Below are 21,754 nucleotides of genomic sequence, written 5' to 3' on the forward strand. Positions count from 1 at the left end.
TTAAAACAAGAGGCCCCGAGGGCCTGTGTCGCTCACCTGGTTTGTAATGCCAAGTAATGTTCTGAATACAAGTTCATTGTTTCTTTTCTGAAGGAATTTTAATATTAACCTCTAAATCCCCTATTGGGCCCCATCCCTCCTGCCCCCAGGAGGTCAGGGCCAAAATTTATACAAGTTCTGTTCCCCTTCCCAAAAGGATGTTTGTGGCCGAATTTGGTTACAATCCATGTAGAACTCTATGACTAGTAGCGATTTAAAGGATTTACCTCTATTTCCCCTATTGGGCCCCGCCCCTCCTGCCCCTGGGGAACCAGAGCCAAAATTTATACAAGTTCTGTTCCCCTTCCCCCAGGGATGTTTGTGGCCAAATTTGGTTACATTCCATTCAGAACTCTATGACTAGTAGCGATTTAAAGGATTTACCTCTATTTCCCCTATTGGGCCCCGGCCCTCCTGCCCCCGGGGGACCAGAGCCAAAATTTATACAAGTTCTGTTCCCCTTCCCCCAAGGATGTTTGTGGCCAAATTTAGTTTCATTCCATTCAACACTCTATGACTAGTAGCGATTTAAAGGATTTACCTCTATTTCACCTTTTGGGCCCCGCCACTCCTGCCCCTGGGGGATCAGAACCAAAATTTAAACAAGTCTGTTCTCCTTCCAAAAAGGATGTTTGTGGCTAATTTTGGTTACAATCCATGCAGAACTCTAGGACAAGTAGCGATTTATAGGATTTACCTCTATTTCCCCTATTGGGCCCCGCCCCTCCTGCCCCTGGGGGGTCAGAGCCAAAATTTATACAAGTTCTGTTCCCCTCCCCCAAGGATGTTTGTGGCCAAATTTGGTTACAATCCATGCAGAATGACCTTCGGGCCAGGTGAGCTAAAAAGCAGAGGACACAGCCAGAAAACTTGTTTATTTTACCCTCAACACACACACATATATTCCTTTTAACAGTAAATGCAGCTCTTAGTATGCAAAGAAGCTGGCATGTTGTCGGCTGTTTTGAATTCCTCCCAGACTTTTTATGCTGAAATGTAAGACCCTATGAGGACATTGTGTAACTAAACACGTCTTTCTTCCTGCTAACAAGATTGGTTCCCATATTTATTGTAGATAAGCTTCCTACAAAAGACTCCAATCTGCTTCAATATTAGAAGTTTTAACATAACCTACCAGGATCAAGAGTCTGCTTATAAAAAGTCTCTTAATTTCTAGGAGTTTATTTACAGATAACAATAATGATATCTATTAAACAAGAATTCTGATCACCGAGTCAATATTCATGGCTCCCCAATGATCACACCTAAACTTAACAGCTCATGCTTGTGCTGTACTGTTTTATTGAACATCGGCCAGATATGACACAGCCACTTTATATCCTAAACAATGCTGCTCTCAGGAGTGTCCATCAGCAGTGGAAAGGGAAGCAACTCCTGTTAAAATCAGACTACTCCTCATAGCTGACAAGTCATGCTTCATATGGCTGCTCAGTGTTGTGGAAATATTTTTTTAAACACACGGCCTAACTTTATCAAAGCTACAAACTGTACTTACCTGGAGAATCTTCATCGACACCATCACAAACCTGCATGGACAAAGAGACAAGGACAAGAACAAAGGCCATGTTCATTGACATAAACTTCCTGCCCTGGGGGTAAGAGAGACAATTGGTTACAATCCATGCAGAAATTTCCCTATTGGGACTGCCCCCTGCCCCAGGGGTCAGAGCCAAATTTATACAGTTCTGTTCCCTTTCCCAAGGATGTTTGGCCAATTGTTACAATCCATGACCAAGTAGCGATTTATAGATTTACCTCTATTTCCCCTAGAAAAAATGGTCTTTATAGCCATTTAATGGTCTTTATACAAAGGGCAAATTGTGGAGGGGACTATAAGAAAGTGGTCTTATTAAGCTGTTGGTCTTTATACAGAGGTGGTCGGTATGGCAGGTTTGACTAAATGTAAAGATAGCATGCACCACTTACCTTTGTGCCTGGCATTAGACTGGAATCCCTGCAAAGATACAAACAAAAATAATTCGGTTTATTTATATCACTTGAACGACTGAACTTGTTCATGCATCATATTTTGATTGCCTAACATCATGAAATATGGAGCTTTAAATTTCCCTCTTGTTGTATAATTGATAAATACACATCCATGAACATATCATATGCTTGTTGAGAACAATTTAATTGATATGTGACAAAATATTATCGTTACCAGGTATTTATTCTATTTCTTTTATTCTCATTCTGCTTTATAATTCTACTATGGACTATAAAATCTAAAGATATCCATTAATTGGTAAAAAAAATATGAGTATATAATGTTCCCGTCAAATTCAATCAAGATTTTATAGACTAATTTATGTTCTTGCCTTTGAGGTTTGACAACAAAATTTGTGATTTTGTCAAGGAAGGAAAAGATTTTTTCCTCCAAACAAACAATGAATAGAAGGAATGAGATATTAGTACATGTATTAGAAAAAAACATTTTCATCATCATATGATCATGGATTTGTCATCATCAGTCAAATTTGTTCATCTTTTCAGATGTTATCAGCAGTCCCCCCAACTATAAGCCCATGCATGCCAATAATTCTGTAAAATATCAAATAAATTTACGCCTTAACACATTTTATAAAACCACAACTGTTCAAAGGGCTCTTTTAAAATAACTCAATCATGTAATCATTTGTCAATATGTTTACAGGAACTTTTTTTATCAACAATTGACAAAGATACACAAAGGTCACTACAAGCTCTGAGCTTCTAACAATAGATACACAAAGGTCACTACAAGCTCTGAGCTTCTAACAATAGATACTCAAAGGTCACTACGAGCCCTGAGCTTCTAACAATAGATACACAAAGGTCACTACGAGCCCTGAGCTTCTAACAATAGATACACAAAGGTCACTACGAGCCCTGAGCTTCTAACAATAGATACACAAAGGTCACTACGAGCCCTGAGCTTCTAACAATAGTGACCTAAAAGGTAAGTGCAGTCTTCAGTGATCATATGACAAGCAGAATTCATCATACCAAGAATAGCACTAAACATAATCATTCTAACAGTCTTCCAAAAGCAATGAACTGAATTCATGCAAAAACTGAGGAGAAAAAAAGTTCTACAATCAGTCTTTTGAAATGAAAGCCCAACAAATTGTACACAGCACATTACGAGCTGTTTATACTGCATTGATTTGGTAAAGGTATCGATGAAACTCACGCTTGTATCAAGGACAAACTACAACTAGTCTCAGGCTTGTCCATGTAAAATTCCAATTACAAAACAAGTTTTCACTTATACCTCTATCCCGATCCTATAGAACTATTTATCAGGCTATTGAAGAAGTGACAAGCATTTACCAGGTGTCAGTGATGTCAGGTCAAAATGGAAGATATTCCCAGTACAATATCCCAGTTGTATCAACGTGTTTATCCCACTATTACACCAAGCCTTCACCAGATTTCTTTCACAAGAAATTGTGGAGAAATAATTTTGAGGTTACAGTTAATGGCTAAAACCTTTGAAAACAAGTGGAACCCAACTGTTTTGAGCTTAGTATATTCAGAAGCAAACATTTCAAATTATTTTACAGTTAGTAATTGACTTTGGACTTAGAGACACATTTTTTCCCTCTTTTTTTCTTTAGCAAATACAAGATTAACATCAATTTCTTTAGACAACGAGTTATACTGTGGTGCTGCACCGCAATGTAAACAAGATATACAGCAGACAGACTCAGTCAATAATAACTTGTATACATGTTATAGAGCATTGGAGGGAAACCCAAGACATTTGGGTGCCTCCGCCCTACGAGATAGCACATGAGGGACAGATCTAGAACAGTACGGTATTTGTCGGTCTGTAGTAAATTTAGATTAAAACTTTTCCCTGTAAAACACACATTTTGTGTTAAGTGTATAAAATATACTGTAATTGACAAAATAAGTGCCCAAGTGTTTTACAAGAAATAAAAGAAAAGAGTGAGGATGCTTATTTAAATGTATCCATTCACTTGACATGGCTGTATTAGCCATCAACCATTCTAGATGTTTTTGTTTTTCCTTGCTATTTCCAGCAAGCCAACACAAGATCACTTAAGGACATGCCAAGTTTAGGTGGAGGAAAACCGGAGTATCAGAGAAAAAAACCAACAATCAATGGTTGACAGTATCTGGTAAGTGTCCCATGTTCATTTCTCGTTACCCCGAGGTGGTAATGAGTTAAAATGTCTTTTACCACTTGGCAATCGCATCCCATAAAAACATTCTAATGCACTCCATATCAACATCATTATTCCAGTAAAGGCTTAGAATGATTTTCAATTTCACATGTTTTTTATCTTCAAAGTTTTAAATTTCATGTCAAATAACGATGTTCATATGTTGATAATGGATGGAGAGCACACTTCACATAGAAAGGTGTTTATTAGGTAAAATTGGGTAGTTTCCATCGCCTGTCCCAGACAAGGCTAGGACACTCAAGCAGCCACTTAAACCTATACACAATAATGTTACGCTATTTTGATGATTGTAAATTGTCTTAACAGAAACTGTTGGTAGAGAATTATAAACCTATACAATCCAGCTGTGGACAATCCTATATATGCCCGATGGTAAAAACATTAAGATTTATATCAGAAATTTTTAAACATTTTCTACAAAGCATGGGTTGGTCTCTTTCATTTGTAAACAACAACTTGAGCGTCTACATAATGATGTACTCAGAATGATTATATATCCACTTACATGTGTACACATGCAATAGTTTCATCAATTACTTCACTGCGCACACTTTACAATAGTTGAGAAAATTCTATATAATATACACTATTAAATGCATACTCAGATTTAAAATCTCGTTTCCAGCCATAGGATGTATTTATCAATACAGAATATTGATTTTAGATCAATAACAAATCATTTCAATATGTTCTATTGTCACCCATTGAAATCGAGATAAAAGGTTTTTATTTTCTGTAATATCAATACAAGACCTAACCATCATGTCTGGTCCCTATCCACCTCATTTAATGGCAGAGACATATCGCTGGTATCTGATCTATACTGTCCTTGGTGGGCCCAAGAGACACTATGGAATGTGGACACCTCAAGGGCCAGGAAAACCGAGCACCATTATCAACTATGTGTACAAAACCCTACAGTCTGAAGTGTGAAAATTTCACCTAGACAATCTTCTCATCTTCCTGAAACAATGTGAATGTAGCTACTGATACACCTTTTAATTGATGTAAGTTTAAACTATTACTTTTGCCACCATTGGAGAGAATTTATATAGGCTTTGCCTGTTATTTAATCCATTTGACCTGTAACATCTTTGTCAATAAAATTTGTTGAAATGAAATACACCTTGAGCATCACCAGAAATAATTTGGTGCGAGTCCTACAGCAGCATGATTACATATATCCAGTCCTAGAACTGCAACAAGGAATAATTTGGTTTGTTTGAAGACAGGACGATAATAAACTGTAAATACTGATTGTAACAAAAAGTTATACAACTTACACTTAATTACAATGGCCCAGATGTGAGTGTGCAAGGGGTCTAAAAGTGGGAGCTAACCAGATCAGAGTTCCCTGCAAAAACCTACGGTATGTGATCAGGCATGTAAACCCCTCAGCTTTTCACATCCATGCTGGGGATTGAACCCCAGCCCACTAGGTGAAGGGCAAGTGGCTTAACCACTACATTACCCGATCACCCAACAGGATGGTAACATTTTCATTCTTACAATGAACCTTCACTTTCACCAGAAAGGAGGTGTATGTCACACTAGATATAAAGATTATATGTAAATGTGTCTGCAAACAGGATATAATATTCTGTCCTCAAGGCTATTGTGTCTGAATAGATCAGAAATTCATTTTAACGACAGAGAAATACAGAGAATTTATAAAACCCTATCTGGCTGACCCTAGGAGGTGACTGAAAGCCTCATGGCCACACCACAGCACTGATCTCTGGTGCCTTATGAAAGATCAGAACCATCAGTTAAGAATTGTGTTGTTATTCATGAAATAACTGGTTAATCTCATCAACAAACTATAAAGGACACGTAGTCATCAATAGAGAATTACCCAGGGTAATATTTCAATTTCTGATATAAATGATAATGACGTCATAATAAGCGCTTGATGTTCATTGTCTATATGGCTGCCAACTGCATTTGGTAAGGTTACATAGTGGGACTGTAGTGGGACTGCAGTGAAAATGTAAATATTATAAATATGCCCAGTCCCACTATTATATTTGACAAACTTGATATCATCAAGTCCTGATGTTCCCATGTACCTCATCTCTATTTCTTTTCCTTTACTTCTTTACAAACTGCCAGACTATAGGAGATTTCAGAAAAGATGGCGATGACGTCACACAAAGGTACATCCGGGCGCTCAAAGGTACAACTCCTATATCTGTACACATAAACATTGAGGGAACACAGCCGCTTGCGATGTTTGTTTACATTTTATTGTAATAAATAGTACGGCAATCCGAGAACTATTGCATTATTTACATTTCGAAAAGTGTAAATAAAAATATTTTACAATAATTTACAATTTTAAGCATATGGTATTCATATATTTTACTCTGTTTATACTCCATTTTCGACCGCCACGAGAAAACACGGTCGCCATTACGTATAAACATTGTCAGATATATTGCAAATATCAACTTGAAATTACAAATTAAATTCAAAGTCCCCCAAAATATAATTAAAAGCAATTACTGTTTTCGAAGGTTTTCTTGATAAAACACCTTACGATGTGTGATTAGTACAAAATTAAACATTTGCTTTTGTAGATTACCCCCAAGCCCACGGCAGCCATTACAGTACAACCGAGAACCGTCCGTTTTCAGTGTCATAAAATTACGTATTCTGGTTAATATTTTTGTCATCAATTTTGGGATTTAGTTTATAACATACAAATGAGTCAGTTTGTAGGTTCATTATATCATATTTTTAAACAAAACTTTGAGTATTTAGGATTCTCGAAGCCGTGCGCAATGTATCCTGGTCGGTATTTACGTACAGTACTACGATCTGTAATTTATATCAATTTAAATGAAGTCTACCTAATATGTATTCAAATTATATAAAATTAATACCATTTCAATTGGAAACTTAACACAGCAGTCCATGGCATAAAAGCGGCTGAAAATGAAATATCAAAAATGAAATATGCAGCATGAAAACTGAACGATTTCACCATATATTATTTTTCGAGACCGGCAGCCATACGTGTACGTGTAACTAGTTGATACAAGGGCATTCCATTAAAACAACATGTACATATTAAATAACGAAATATATATATCTTAAACAAGTACCTTTTGAGATAAAAGTGTTGGTAATCATTCATATGATTTATTTCCCCAACAATGCTTTGGCCTGCGGTGATCTACCAGCGATGAAGCCATACACGAGCGGCTGTGGTCTGGTCAGGTGGTTCACGTTTTGTTTATATCATATCGTGTTGTGAACAGCATTTTCATTTTTAACAGAAACATGATACATTGAAATAAATCATTTATTCATAAACACTTTTTTCACAACCTCAATTTATACGTATGAACAAAATCGGGTACGTGTGATGGCCCGGCAGCGCTTCGATAGGTGGCTTCGACACTAAATCTACACTTGTTATATTTAGCAATAAACAAATGAAAATATAAAAATGTTAACATCCGTAACCTGTGAAACAATAAGACCCATTTCAAAATCAGAATTTGCAAGTATGAAAGTGTAAACTTTTGTCAAAGTATCGATTATGAAGCAGGGATGTACGTATCTGTTATTGTTTTCATCAGTCGCCATACTGTGTTTGTACCTTTGAGGACCCGGATGTAAACTTTCTGTGACGTCACGCCATCTTTTCTGAAATCTCCTATAGACTGACCATGATCATCAGTCTCTAGAAAAGCTAGGTAGTGAAATTGTCACTTTGTTCAAGATCATTTTGTCTCTAAATATGTCTGATTCTTACTTTCAAACTAAGGGCAGATAATTTATATATATATAGCTAGTAATACCAGAGATCCCAGAAAGTTCTTGGATTCCACCATTGAAAGAATGTGATAGTCCCCTATCTGATGATGATCATGATGGTAGGCTAAAAATTGGCTGACAAAATTCTGATCAACCACGTTAATTAGATACCCTTGGAAATTGGATTGGGAATTTTTAGGAGGGTCTATTTTCTTGACCATGTTTTCTCATTCAATTGAAAAGTAATACTTTACATAAATATTTTTATGTTTTATGTTCACTTTACTTTTATTCTGTGCCTTATATAGTACTCAGCGAAGTTTTGGACACTTTCAAGAAAGGACTGTTAAATTAATTTTTTTTCTTCTCTAAACAACTTACGTAAAAACTTGCCACAATTTGATTACAATCTTTTTTTCACAGAAAAAGTTACAGATTGCAGACAATCTGTTGGGAGTTTTAAAATCAATCTGACAATTTAAGGTTGGGCCCATAAAGAGAGGGTATGGTGCCTCCCATTTATATAATAAGTGGCCATAAAATGATAGTAGAATCAGTCTTGGCTGCTTTGGTTCTCATTTAAAAATTTGAAGTCATTCAATTAGCATTTCATGGTCTCAGGACCAAGATTGACCAGATCAATGAATTATACTAAATGGACCATACATCCACACCATTGTCCAGTTAGTCCTCACACACTACTCTTCTAAATGCCCCTGTCCCACTGAGGACTTAATGACTTCATGTGTGGGCCTGGTCATCTCAACCACAAACTCCTTTTATTTGCTCTCTCCTGCCCTTCTAACTTCACTCAGTACCACTTGAAATACAACCCTACAAGAATGTTGCAAAAATGCAGTAAAAGTTACCACATTTTCCCTAAAACAGTTGATTTTTATTTCTAAAGTAGATTTGAATTTTGGTTGTGTGCATTAATATCAAATTTTGTATAGACAGATGAAGGAGTAATATTAATATGATTTTGATTATCTCAGCTTGTTTTATTCTAGGTCAATATATTTACATTTAACTTAAATCCATTGACTTTTCAGAACAAGTCATAATTTTCTTCCCATTATAAAACACTACTGAAATTGATTGCTCTACATTGAATCATGCTTTGTGGTATCAAATTCATGGTTTCTCCTGACAACACAACAAAACAGAGGTTACACCAGTACAGGTGATGAAATAATAATCTGTCTAACACTATGACATCACCATGCAATCCCCCTGGTACTGCACACTTAAAACGATAAATTACAACAAAATGACTTCTCAATAATTCAGCAAGACAGACATGTATAGGCTAAGACTAAAAATTGGCAATAAATGTTTCAGAAAAAGCACTTTCCACAGTGTCAGGCAACACAGGGATGTGTGTAATATAACTGTATAGAGACTGCAGTGACAGTAATATCATGGTTCACCGCAACAGTGACAGTAATATTGTGGTTCACCCCAACAACACAAAGAATTGACAACTACCTGGTGATCCCGTTCTCTAAAGGCCTAAAAATAACTGTTCAAAAGATTTTAACAATATTTAACTCAGGTGGCAATGAATGAAGTTCTGTCTCATGTAAATGGGCCTCTGGATTCCTTGGTTGGTGACGAGAAGTCATTTGATAATTTAAGAAATATTTTACTCTTGCAACCTTGAGTGAAGGTCGTTCTTCTTCATTCTAATAAATTTGGTAACACTTCACACATGCATGCTTGAGGCCTGCAAACATCAGGTCTTTAGGCCTCTTCATATTTTATACCTATATGTCATTTAAATGATTTTAGCCTGTTTGACCACTGACTAATCTTGAATGAAGATCAAGGTCAATCATTAGAACAAACTAGATAGTCCTTCATGTTTAGTTATAGACCCTGTATCACCTCTCATCTCTCTTGAATCCTTATTTCAATCTATTTAACAACTTTAACCTTGAAAGAGATCAAGGTCATTCACATGAACAAACCTGATAGCTTGATGTTCACCCTAGCAAGCAACAGATGCATTGTTAGGTCTTTCAGTAGTTATTTTTATTTTATATTCAAGAAAGCAAGTGTCCAATTTCATACCAATCACAAAATACAAAAGGGACTAAATGAAAAGCATTTGAGAATGATTTATGGACTTCAGGACAGAAGAATGAGAAGTAATTTGATAGACAATTACATCTGAAGATGATAAACCAGAAAGTTTAAATGCAGCCATTGGTATGCATTGATATGTATATGTAATATGAGATATGCAAATGCAAATAAAGTTTAAATTACCAACTAGATTAAACCAAAACTATTCAAATGTAACCGAATTTACATATAAAGACCTATGTATGTAAACTTCTAGGATTACATTTTTAAAGTTAGAAATACTGCAGTAACAAGAAAATGACAGCATTTAGTAATTGTATACAGGTTGCTATCAAATAACATTGCTTATTATTCGAAATAGCTAAAAAAAACACACAATTTACAAGTGGTATAATTTCTACAGTTCAGATGGAAATCAATCAACTGTGGGAGACAGACATTATTATTTCAATACTTGTGGAGACGTCCTTATTGATTACCTATTAACTGTGTCGAGAATTGATGCACATCATTATGTACTGTGGATGGGTGGCTATGATACTATCACTTTTATAGCAGACATCTGCCGTCATCACCTGAAAAGTACAAACAGCTGTACCACAGTGTAGGACAGGGTAATTTGTTATCCTATACTCTAAACCTCTATGATGTCACGGCTGATACGTCAGACGTTATTCCTCTACCTTGTCACGGTTGATACTTCAGACATTATTGGTATACAACATACCAGCATACCAGCCTAATCACTTCAATTTGTGTATCATTGTCCATATAACACCAAAGCTGTGTGCTACCAAAGACATAACAAGTCGATGACTTCAGCGTCTTCACATTTCCTCCTTTATCGCAGAATTTCATCCTAATAATAATTTCAAGGATTTCCTCTTATCTCCTAATTACATATCCTCCGTAACATAACACTATAGTTATAATCAGACTGTCCCTAAACCTCTGATTACAGGCTTCAGAATGATAACACACTGATTTCCTCTATAATATTCAGATGCAGCACCGTCACACCTTAGGATTTCAACTTTATTTCTACAAAATATATCATTCAACATGACACAAAAGATTTCCACTTTCATCATAAGGATTTCCTGGTTATTTTCTAGTTCAGTCCATACCCATAACTTTCACCAAGTTTGTTCATTTCTGATGGCAAATACACAAAAAATGCTCAACAATCTTTTCTCATATAAACTATACAACTTGACCCGTCCTGCAAGAAGAAAGTCATTCATTCACAATCATCGTAAAGGATATCAATATCCATCAATATGTAAAAAGTTTTTCAATTAACCACATGTAGGATTTGAAAGGAAATGGTTTTTTTAATCTTCAGTAAATTAGACCCCTCTTGGCCCTGCCTGAATAAAGCCCCTGGAGTTTGATATGACTAACATTCCTTTACTTTTTAAGAATGTCTGAAAGTACCTGATAAAATAAATTTTTCATGACCCTGGGAAACTCAGGGTTTCAACTGAGGAGTTTAACTATACATTTTCTATAGGAAATAATACAATTTGAGCATTACATCAATCAAACCTGGTAAAAATCATAGGATAACACATTCTATCCTCATGCCTATATACATACAGATTTTTCATTTTATCATATCTGGGAGTTGAGAAGAAGACTTTTCATTTCAAGTGACTATATATATAAGAAAGACACAGCATATGCAACAACTAAAGAAAACAAAAAGTTCAAATGAAAAATATAAACAAGTACAGAAACAGAATAAATAAACATTACTTCCAGAACATTTAGAAGATAACAAACATCAATTCACCATGCATGCACACTTTCAACAGTAATGTTTTCAAACATATCAGCTAATTATTTTTTATCACAAAATTTGACCTCACACCAGTATTGTCTAATGAAGTTTTTAATATTATCAAACTTTGATATATATGTTACTTTTGAAATAAGTTTCCATTACATTTGCAGAGCATAAATTTTCTGTGAATTTATCGTTGAATAATTACACCACTTAAGGTATATAGAAGATGGATCTTTTTCTTTTGTATTTTCCGGTAAACATTAATTGTTTTTATGCTATGTGATATATATAACTAACAATGATACATGTACATTGATTTCGTATTTGGTTTTATGAAGCTTGTCTCTTGTAAAATTTTGAATGTCTGCAAGGCAAAATTAAAGACTTGCAAAAATAGCACCTTCATAAAACTGGTATAAATCAGCAAACAAAATGTAACATTATCCAACAGTCCCTGTCTGGCACAACAACCAACACTGCCAGGTATAACGGAGTGTAGCCTACCTGTACCTCAGCTTCTCTTCAGCCAGGGCCTGATTAGCCAGGGCTTCGAGCTGGCTTACTACACGCTTAAGGTGGGGAATTCGGCTCATTGAAACACTCTTAGCAGCATCTGCAAGGCGACCTCTCCTAAAAAGGCAATACTATGAAAACCTAGGGCAAAACATGGCTTATTTAACTTCTGGTTCTTCTAACAAGTAACAAAGCAAAACTATGAAAATCGAACACAAAACAGAGCTGATATTGTGTACAATATTCTGCTCTTTTAAATGTTGTTTTGAAATGACATCCATTTCTCTATTGACCTTCGGCCGGAGTTACTGTACGACCTTGTTTCTGCAACTTCAATTTTACGAGGGCATGATACAGTCTTGTTAAATCTGTTTTGATTTAAACAATATAACATACAAATTTCAACTGATTGATCATTTGCAGATTGATGTCCAACATAATCTTATTGAAACCAGACGTAAGAGAATAATTAGACTTAATATTGGAAACAAAATGTAATGTTCTATACAAGTAAAAGGAACAAGGTACAACAGGAAAACACCTATTCAGATTTTAGAAATCAGGTCTATTGATGCATAATTAAACTCAACAACAAAATAGAAAGACATTACTACAACGGCTTAAATCACCTTCAGACAGAAATATACACAAAGCCCAAGTTTATTTATTGATTGAGCCTGAACCTTGCAAACCGAGAGAAGTCAGCCTACTCAACTTTGTGCATCAATTCTAATGCAGATACAATAAACAATATACAGTCTATGGACACGGTTGTTATTATCAACCCTCATCTACACAGAGCAGAGGCCACAGTTTTCCAGGCAATTGATCAATACAAAGTCCCACTAAATCTCTACAAACATGTTTTCACTTGTAAAGTTGCATTGTGCATTATCAAAGTTTTTTTTGGTGTTTTTTCTCAAGAAAGCGTTCACCATATCATTTTAATTAGCAAACTGTCATCAAATATTCATTATCAACAATCTTGTTTATTTCTTTTTTTAATTTTTGCATTTGTCAAGGATGTAGCATATCACCTAAGACATAGTTACAACATAGATTTAACATATCGGCATATCCCAATGAATAACAAAGCAAAAGTAGGTGGAAATGGATATATTTAATTATGCAGGATAAATTTGGTTATTGACTTTTACCAAGACATATCCATATGTATATCTCCTTTTGACCAACTTCATCTGCAACACCATCATCAACTCTACAGCTTACTGCAGTCCACAATATTTTTTCTGGCTCAAATTATCAAACCCAGAAATTGAATGATAAGATATTAGCTGAGAATTTTAGATATTGATAGCCTATGAACAACACCTTAACCTACAAAATCTTTCACCAAGATCCATTGGGGCCAATTACTAGAGAAGATAAAGACTGCAGATTATAAACTAAAATAGATAGTGTGTCAGAGATCTGAAAAGAAATACATCAACTGTAGAAGTTCAAAAACAAGACATTTTTATCTTTCCTAGATACAGAAAAAGATTAATATCAAAATTCCTTATCAATGTATAGCTTCAGCATGGAAATTGTTATACTGTATTTTAAACTTCTTACTGAGACATCCTGTGTCTAAAGTACAAAATGGTGAAATTGGTTCAAAATAATTTCCAATAGGATGCAATATAAATTGTGATTACGGCTTATGGAGTGCCAACAAATCACAACAAATTTAGATTAGATTAACTTGCAAATAAATTGGTTTCAATGAGAATATCTGGACAGCAGAACTGTTTTGTTTTGACACTTGAAGTAAATTATCAAATCTGGAGACTGCCTGTCATTACACAGAATATACAACTCCCTAAAACTATACAACACAACACTCACAGTCTCACAATCTGTAGTTTGTAAGCTGGCACAGAAAGCTAATACAATAGTACTACCATGTTGTAAAATAAACCAGGATTTGACATGTACTCTAAGTCAACACTACAAATTTAATCCAAGTTTATACACTTGAGAGGCGACAAATGGCCAGACCAAGTTTCAAACCCAGGACGTATGTAGACTACCGCTAGAGCTACCTGGTCAACGATAAATGACCCAGTCCAATTCCAGTTACATTCCTACAATTCCAGTTACATTCCTCTCTCTTTACTGTTCACTCCCAAAAACACAACTCATACATTTACACATCTCCATGCTAAGTGTATGCTCCCAAATTCCCAATCCTTGAAACAGAGGTTGGCAACCTCGCCTTTGAAACAAGATACAGGACAAGAAATCCAAGAGGGATCTTGGCGCCACCAAAGAATGATCTACGTCTGACAATGGAAAGAGGGATATTTTCCCTGCTTTTCAAACTTTTTCAAACATACTAAATAAAATTTGAGACAGTTCACTTCAGTACTTTCTGAGAAACCGCTGTAACAAACTTCAACGATGAAATCCCAGATCCAAGATGGCGACTTGTTGGCCATCTAGTTGGCCAACCAGTCCCAAAAAACACTATGCACAACAAGGGCCCAAGGAGAACCTACTGATGGAATTTGACAGAGATCCCTTCAGTAATTTCAGAGAATAGTGGTTAGTATCAAAATCCAAGATGGCGGCCGGTAGGCCATCTTGTTGACCGATCAGTCTCAAATTGCAATATGCACAACTAGGACCCTAGGGCAATTAATTAACCTACAAATGAAATTTGAGACAGATCTGAGAAATAGCAGTAACAAACTCTAACTATCAAAATCCAAGATGGCTGCATGGCGGCCATCTTGTTGACCTATCGGTTTCTTAGAAATAAAAATTCAGCAATGATAAGCTTTCGTTTTCTGCATCATTCTTGGAAATCTCATGCATACAGTATTGTAACATGAGTAGATCCAAGGTCTCTTGATATCTAGGGCTGTAATGATTCATTGATACTATTAAATCGATACAATCGATCTGACATTTCATAATAAGATCATATTGTCAGTTAGACTGTATCGTGATATGCCTAGCAATAGTAGTGTGCGCCCTTTAATTGCTGAATTACCTCCCCTTACAAACAACAAGAGATCCCAGAGGGATCTTGGCGCCCACCAAAGAATGATCTATGTCTGACAAACGAAAGAGGGATCTTTTCTCTGCTTTTCAAACTTTCACTACATATTACTACATATGGAGAAAGATCCTTTGAGTACTTTCTGAGATATATAACAGTAACAAACTTCAATTATCAAAATCCATGATGGCTACCTGTTGGCCATCTTTTTGACGATCAGTCCGAAAAATCCAACTAAGGTCCTAGTGGAACTTACATGTAACGTGATCGGGTCTATCTTTCGATAGACTTCACCAAGTGAAATATCTGGTCTTGGTAACAGACCACTGGTCAGTGTCACTGGTCTACTCCTGGTACCCGGAGTATAGATTTATTATTCAGCCTTTGGTCACAAGGCCCTCAAGGTTTTGTAATTGTTTTAGTACCACTCAGTAATATAACAAATGTCAGATAAACAATTAATTGTAATTTATTAATAATACAAATAGATAAACAGAGTACGAGTTCGTGATACACTTTTGTCTACGACAGGCCACAATGTTCTCTCTCATGTAATACTCACTACAATGTATTTTCTACTAGATACACCTCCAATAATATACTTAATTAGTTAGATAATAATAATAACTCTCTTACATGACGTTAGAACAAATTTACGTACCCGGCCTTCTACACCTTTCGGCCGGGTACGAATTGGTCCCTATGTGTCGTAGTGGAGCACTGCCTCCGAAAATCACTCGGGCATAGTTTTCTATACTTATAATTGTTGTAGGTGTCCAATTATTTTAAGCGTATACATGCATTTGTATAATATTTTTGTCCAAAAGAAACATAATGACCATTCTTAATATCTACTTTACCACTCATAAGACTTCAAATTCATAATTTGTAGACTTGCCGTATGATTTTCCTTCGCAAAAGACCATCATAGGTATATGTGAAAAAATAACGTCTCGCTGTGAATTTGATATTTTATACGGTTCAGTTTTATTGCCTAGTAGATATGTGATATAAAACCAGACTACCAGTAGGATAAAATGCATACAAACGTTTTAATAATGGTTTGCATTATCATTACTTCGCTCCATTAGCAGTAATAGGCACCTATTGTAGCTCTAAAGACGACACCATTGTCTGTCTAAAAGTCTTTTGAGCTACAATATTGCAGCTAACATGACGTGCGCTATCTTTCTAGCCTCAATCAATGTTCCTGGTAGCGAATGTAAACAATACGTAATTCAGGGGAAACCCCTACTATAAATAACCTACCGTACTGGCATAAATATATTACATAACAAGTATCGTTCCCTATGAGAAATAGAGAGTGAGTCACGCCCGAACCTGGTCAACGGTTCCGAGCCCTATAAAATTCCTGCTACTCTCATCGGCTGCTGGGTCGTGACTGGCGTTTCAATACATATGTCCCGAAAGCTACGGGACAAGTCCCGAAATAACCGCGTGCCGGGACCGTCATCTGATTGGCTACTAGTTACGCAATGACGACATCCGATAGCGACATGCGCAGAGGCCACTACCGGTGAAAAGCATGTTGTCAACAATCAGTATTGATACCAGTTGATTAAAATGACTAACAACGACAATATATTATGACTCACAAAAGCAACACATGCAGCAATGATTTACAAACGATCTACTAGATTGAGGTATTACATGATTTCTTACTGACAACAAATATATACAATATATCGGCTCATATTTCGTACTCGTAACACTCGTCTGTCACACGTCAAGCTTATTGAAACAACACACTCTCGATTCTCACACAGTTTTATATACAGAAGATATCGTGTAATGTGAATAACACATATGTGGTATAGCGTGAACCACCTAACGTTACATACATATAAAATTTGAGACATATCACTTCAGTACTTTCTGAAAAATAGCGGTAACAAGCTTCAACTACCCAAATTCAAGATGGCAGCCTGTCGGCCATCTTGGTCATCGATCTGTACCAAAATGCAATATGCATAACCAGGGACCTAGGGGAACCTGCACATAAAATTTGAGACAACTCCTTTCAGTACTTTTTGAGAAATAGCGGTAACAAACATCAATTGTCAAAATCCAAGATGGCAGCCTGTCGGCCATATTGTTGAGCGATCAGCCCAAAATGCAATATGCACAACTAGGGCCCTAGGGAAACCTACACGTGAAATTTGAAAAGAATCCCTTCAAGACTTTCTGAGAAATAGCGGTAACAAACTTTAACTATTAAAATCCAAGATGGCGGCCTGTCGACCATCTTGTTGACCAATCGGTCTGAAAATATGATATGCACAACTAGAGCCCTAGGGGAACCTGCACATGCAATTTGACACAGATTTCTGCAGTACTTTCATCTGATGATGGTGGGCTAAAAATGGGGGCCTAGCTGAGAGATTTAGAGCCAAAAGAGGGCACAGAAACAACCATCTTTGACACTCCAGCTTCTTTCAAAAGTCAAGTATGGAAATATTTTGGATTCACAAAGGCCAAGAAACACATCATTTGTAAAATATGTAAACAGACGATGACCTACAGCAGTAATACCACAAACATGACCACTCATTTACGTCGGCATCATGAAATACACGGGGCATCGACGAGCAACGTAAAACCATTGACGGAGTCCGACAGTCAACCTACTATTGCCCACACCTTCCACATGTCCAGGAAAGGAAATATAACTCTTGAACGTAAACAGGACAATACGATGAAGTATGTTGACATGTTGGTGTTTCTCAAAAAAAATTATGACTAAAGTTAGAAGATGTGGTTGACTGGTTGAACTGTTAAAGGTGTTTGTGTTTTGATTTAGATTGTTCAAGTTGTCAGAAAATGAACTAAAGTTATCAAAGACAATGTTAAAAGTGTCAGTAATATTAAAATCACTTGCTTGAATTTTTGTATTATGTATCGCGATACCTCATATATCGCAACACAATATCGCTATATACGTATCGTATCATGAAATTCCCTACGATACTCAGCACTATAATGATATCGTACTAAAGAGGCCAGAGGTATATCGAATAACAATAAGTCGCAGTGAAATTTGCTTCAGTTTTTTGCAATGTCCGCCTCAAAAAAAACTTACAAGAAGATAATGGACTTGAAAATAAAATACCTACTACACTGGAATGTTTTGCAATGTCCGCCTCAAAAAAAACTTACAAGAAGATAATGGACTTGAAAATAAAATACCTACTACACTGGAATGTAAGTTAAAATATTGCCCTTTTAAAAGTTGTCCTTTTTTATAACTCTTCAATGCAAAATCATTTGGAATTAAATTGTTTACGTCGGTCTTCTTGTAAAATTGTCTGCTAGTCATGTTATCCCGAATTGGTAAATTAATAATTTCAATGCACACGCAAATCAATTATCATACATTATGTTCTTTATACAGGCTCAGCTCCTGTCTCTAAAAAAATAAACTGATGCTATAACAAATTAAAATTGAGAAAAAGACACATATACTTATTTATCTGACAAATATTGTGGAGAAATGAAAATGTCATTCAGACGAGTAGATTTTAATGAAGCACTTGTCTGACAGCCCGGTATAGGTCTCTCTGTTTAAAAAGATCCATATCATAATAATACAGTTACAAATGACAAGAACTAGTAAGCACTGCTCATAGTATAGGAGATGGAGCCTGATAATGTGCACATGCAGAAGGACAGATGGACTCAACACAAACCTATTTAAATCCCCACTGAAATTTTAACATGTTATATATATCTAGTTAATTTGATTTGCATAAATTACTTATCATTTTTACTAGCCTACCTTTCACATTGAGACTGAGGAGTCCCTAAATCACCATCATTTAACTTAATTTTGAGTCCTGACTCCGCAATTTTTTTGCACCATAGATGCAGAAAATTAGCATCAAGGAAAACCGTGATTAAGCTGTGGGGTCAATAACAGAAAAACATGGGTGAATTATAGCCATTATAGCTCAGAGTGATATCCGATACTTAACATACTTATATTTTAATTATAATAACCGCTTGAGCAAAGAAAGACACAAGGCAAATCATAATGATAATGCATTATCCATTATCTGAAGTTGTTTCTGAAAAAAAAAGTTTGCTAAAGGCTCGTGGCATATCAAAATTGAAATTATTGAAATTGTTTGATAAATTTCAAATCACAGAGCCACTAATAAGATCCTCTATTTAAGTGTACCACCAATGCTTAAAACAGGGTTTGGTCCCTGGAGGCACCAAATGTAGTTGAAGCGGAAAATATACCGCCAGACTGAGGTTCAAACCTGGTACCCTCAGAACACTAGCAGGAGTGCTCAAGATTACCAATTGAGCAATTGGTCATCAGCGATCAACCCCATCCAGAACTGTTACAAATATTCATATATTTAGACTGCATATCACAGAGTTATCTACCCTTGTAGTCACATGTTGACATAAAACATGTCATATGTTGTTTTCCCCGATAAAATGACGTTACACTCACAAAAACATAACATCACTTTATTTCATAAATACCTATAGCTACAAGGGCAGACAATTCAAATATACCGGGTAATGTAAATAAAGGCCTCAAAACAGCATATGTTGTCTCTCAGCCACAACATTTTATCGCAGCCAGGTAATAAGTGCATAATGTTTAACCATTCAGCAACAAAATTATACTATATTAATAATCATCAATATAGTATTCATAATATCCAACTATACAACTTATATATCAATAGATTTTTGGTTTCATCATATTCGCTGTAATTAGTGCCGCACCCCTCACTCTTCTGGAGAAAGAGTTGAGCTCTATAAACGCCTCTATCCAATAGTCTAAACCATGTTTTACAACTGTGTGATGCTTTTAACATTGGCATTGTATTCCTATTACATCAAATTAATGTTATGGCAATGTGTATAAACTTGCGAGTCTTCGACTTATTTGAACACAACATAAATAATTTGTCTCAAAGCATATGCATGTGTACTGTGACAGAATAATGTAGTGCCATTAGCACGAAATGCGTTAAAAGGTGGCTGACTATGAACAAGTTTTTTCGTCAACAACTAAGATTTTTGATTCCTTATAAGCGACCACCATTGTCACAATTTTTTAACTGTCCTGGGCACTAATTATAGCGAATCTGGTATTTCATTTCTGTGCCAAAACAACTACACTTGATATAGAAGCACTAAATACTGCAAATATAAAATGTAAAAGGTTAACATAAAATTAGCATACTTCACTAGTTGAACATTAATTATCATTAACACTATCATCACACAATCCAAATTTATTACACACCGATCAATATGAAAAAAATAAATAGCAGGAAGAATCTCGTTTCTGACCATGTGGACATGAAGCCCCATGCTGTTCCAGCATCCGGTTGAAAATTATAAGTTGAATACGGTAAAATAGGGTTGCATTAACCTAAAATGTAAACATAATTCAAAATAAGTTTGTTCTCTTCAAGCAGTTAAAGCAAATTAAATCATTTCCCCATCTAAGCACACGAATGACGCAGATAATGTTATGCTTGTTTACGTTTTTTGCTTCCTTGTTTCGCTTTTAAACTATAGTCTTATCATTTCAAAGTTTCAACTGAACTGACAGTCGTATTTTGGTTTCTAAGTAGGAACGTAAAATTGTTTATGACATGAAATCCTTACATTGAAGTGACAGCAACCAATACGCAAACCGTAAGCATCCAAAGTGACTGAAGCATGCGACTTTCAGTTTCAGACGAGATGCCTTCATTCGGCCGGACATGCATAGTACGATTTTGCGAAAAAAACTTCAAATGACAACATGTGATTATAATGTATATGTATGATATATGATAAACAGTTTAGCCGATCAAACAGCTTACCCGTCCATAGTACAACAACGACTCACTTGAGTACAAAACAATGACGTCTTGTGCTGCGTTTCCTTTCAGGTTCAAAATGGCGGTAAAATTCAGAGCAAATCACATTACATGAACATCAAAGCCATTCAAAATGTGTGAATTTTTATTATTAATTGCTGTAATATATTTTAAAAGTGATATGACAGACTTACTGGGATTTTTGGTAAAATTAAACGAAATAAATTAAAAAATATCACCGGAAACAGAAAATGATGACGTTTTCCCGCGTTGTATGGAAGAGCATTAGCTTCAAACACTTCGTCAGCAGACGACTGAGAATCACGAAGCTAAAACGTGCCTGGTTATATTTACTGTATTTATATAATAATATTACTTCCAATACATCGATGTTACGATGAAAGTATATCATATGTGTGATATAAACAATAGATTCTTATATATTATTCATTATTTTGATAGTTATATGTTTACATTAATT

The 21,754-nt window shown here is 35.7% G+C and overlaps 1 protein-coding gene across 5 annotated transcripts in view; it reads right to left on the reverse strand.

The window, feature by feature from the left end:
• Positions 1-21,391, reverse strand: part of LOC138325922 (polypyrimidine tract-binding protein 3-like) — a 111,409-nt gene extending 90,018 nt beyond the window's left edge. Inside the window, exons 1-3 of one of the 5 annotated variants that reach the window (XM_069271948.1) lie at positions 21,303-21,357; positions 12,403-12,528; positions 1,987-2,014 (exon numbers count right to left, since the gene is read on the reverse strand). In XM_069271948.1, coding sequence (XP_069128049.1) covers positions 1,987-2,014; positions 12,403-12,491 — 117 coding nt within the window. In that variant the 5' untranslated portion in view covers positions 12,492-12,528; positions 21,303-21,357. Of the gene's footprint in view, positions 1-1,986; positions 2,015-12,402; positions 12,529-21,076; positions 21,196-21,276 lie in introns of those variants that run through there. The other 4 variants (XM_069271936.1, XM_069271942.1, XM_069271943.1 and 1 more) reach the window with 4 other exon arrangements.
• Positions 21,392-21,754: the final 363 nt, after the last annotated feature.

This window comes from Argopecten irradians, chromosome 6 (genome assembly GCF_041381155.1).
Source record: "Argopecten irradians isolate NY chromosome 6, Ai_NY, whole genome shotgun sequence".
Taxonomy (NCBI): domain Eukaryota; kingdom Metazoa; phylum Mollusca; class Bivalvia; order Pectinida; family Pectinidae; genus Argopecten; species Argopecten irradians.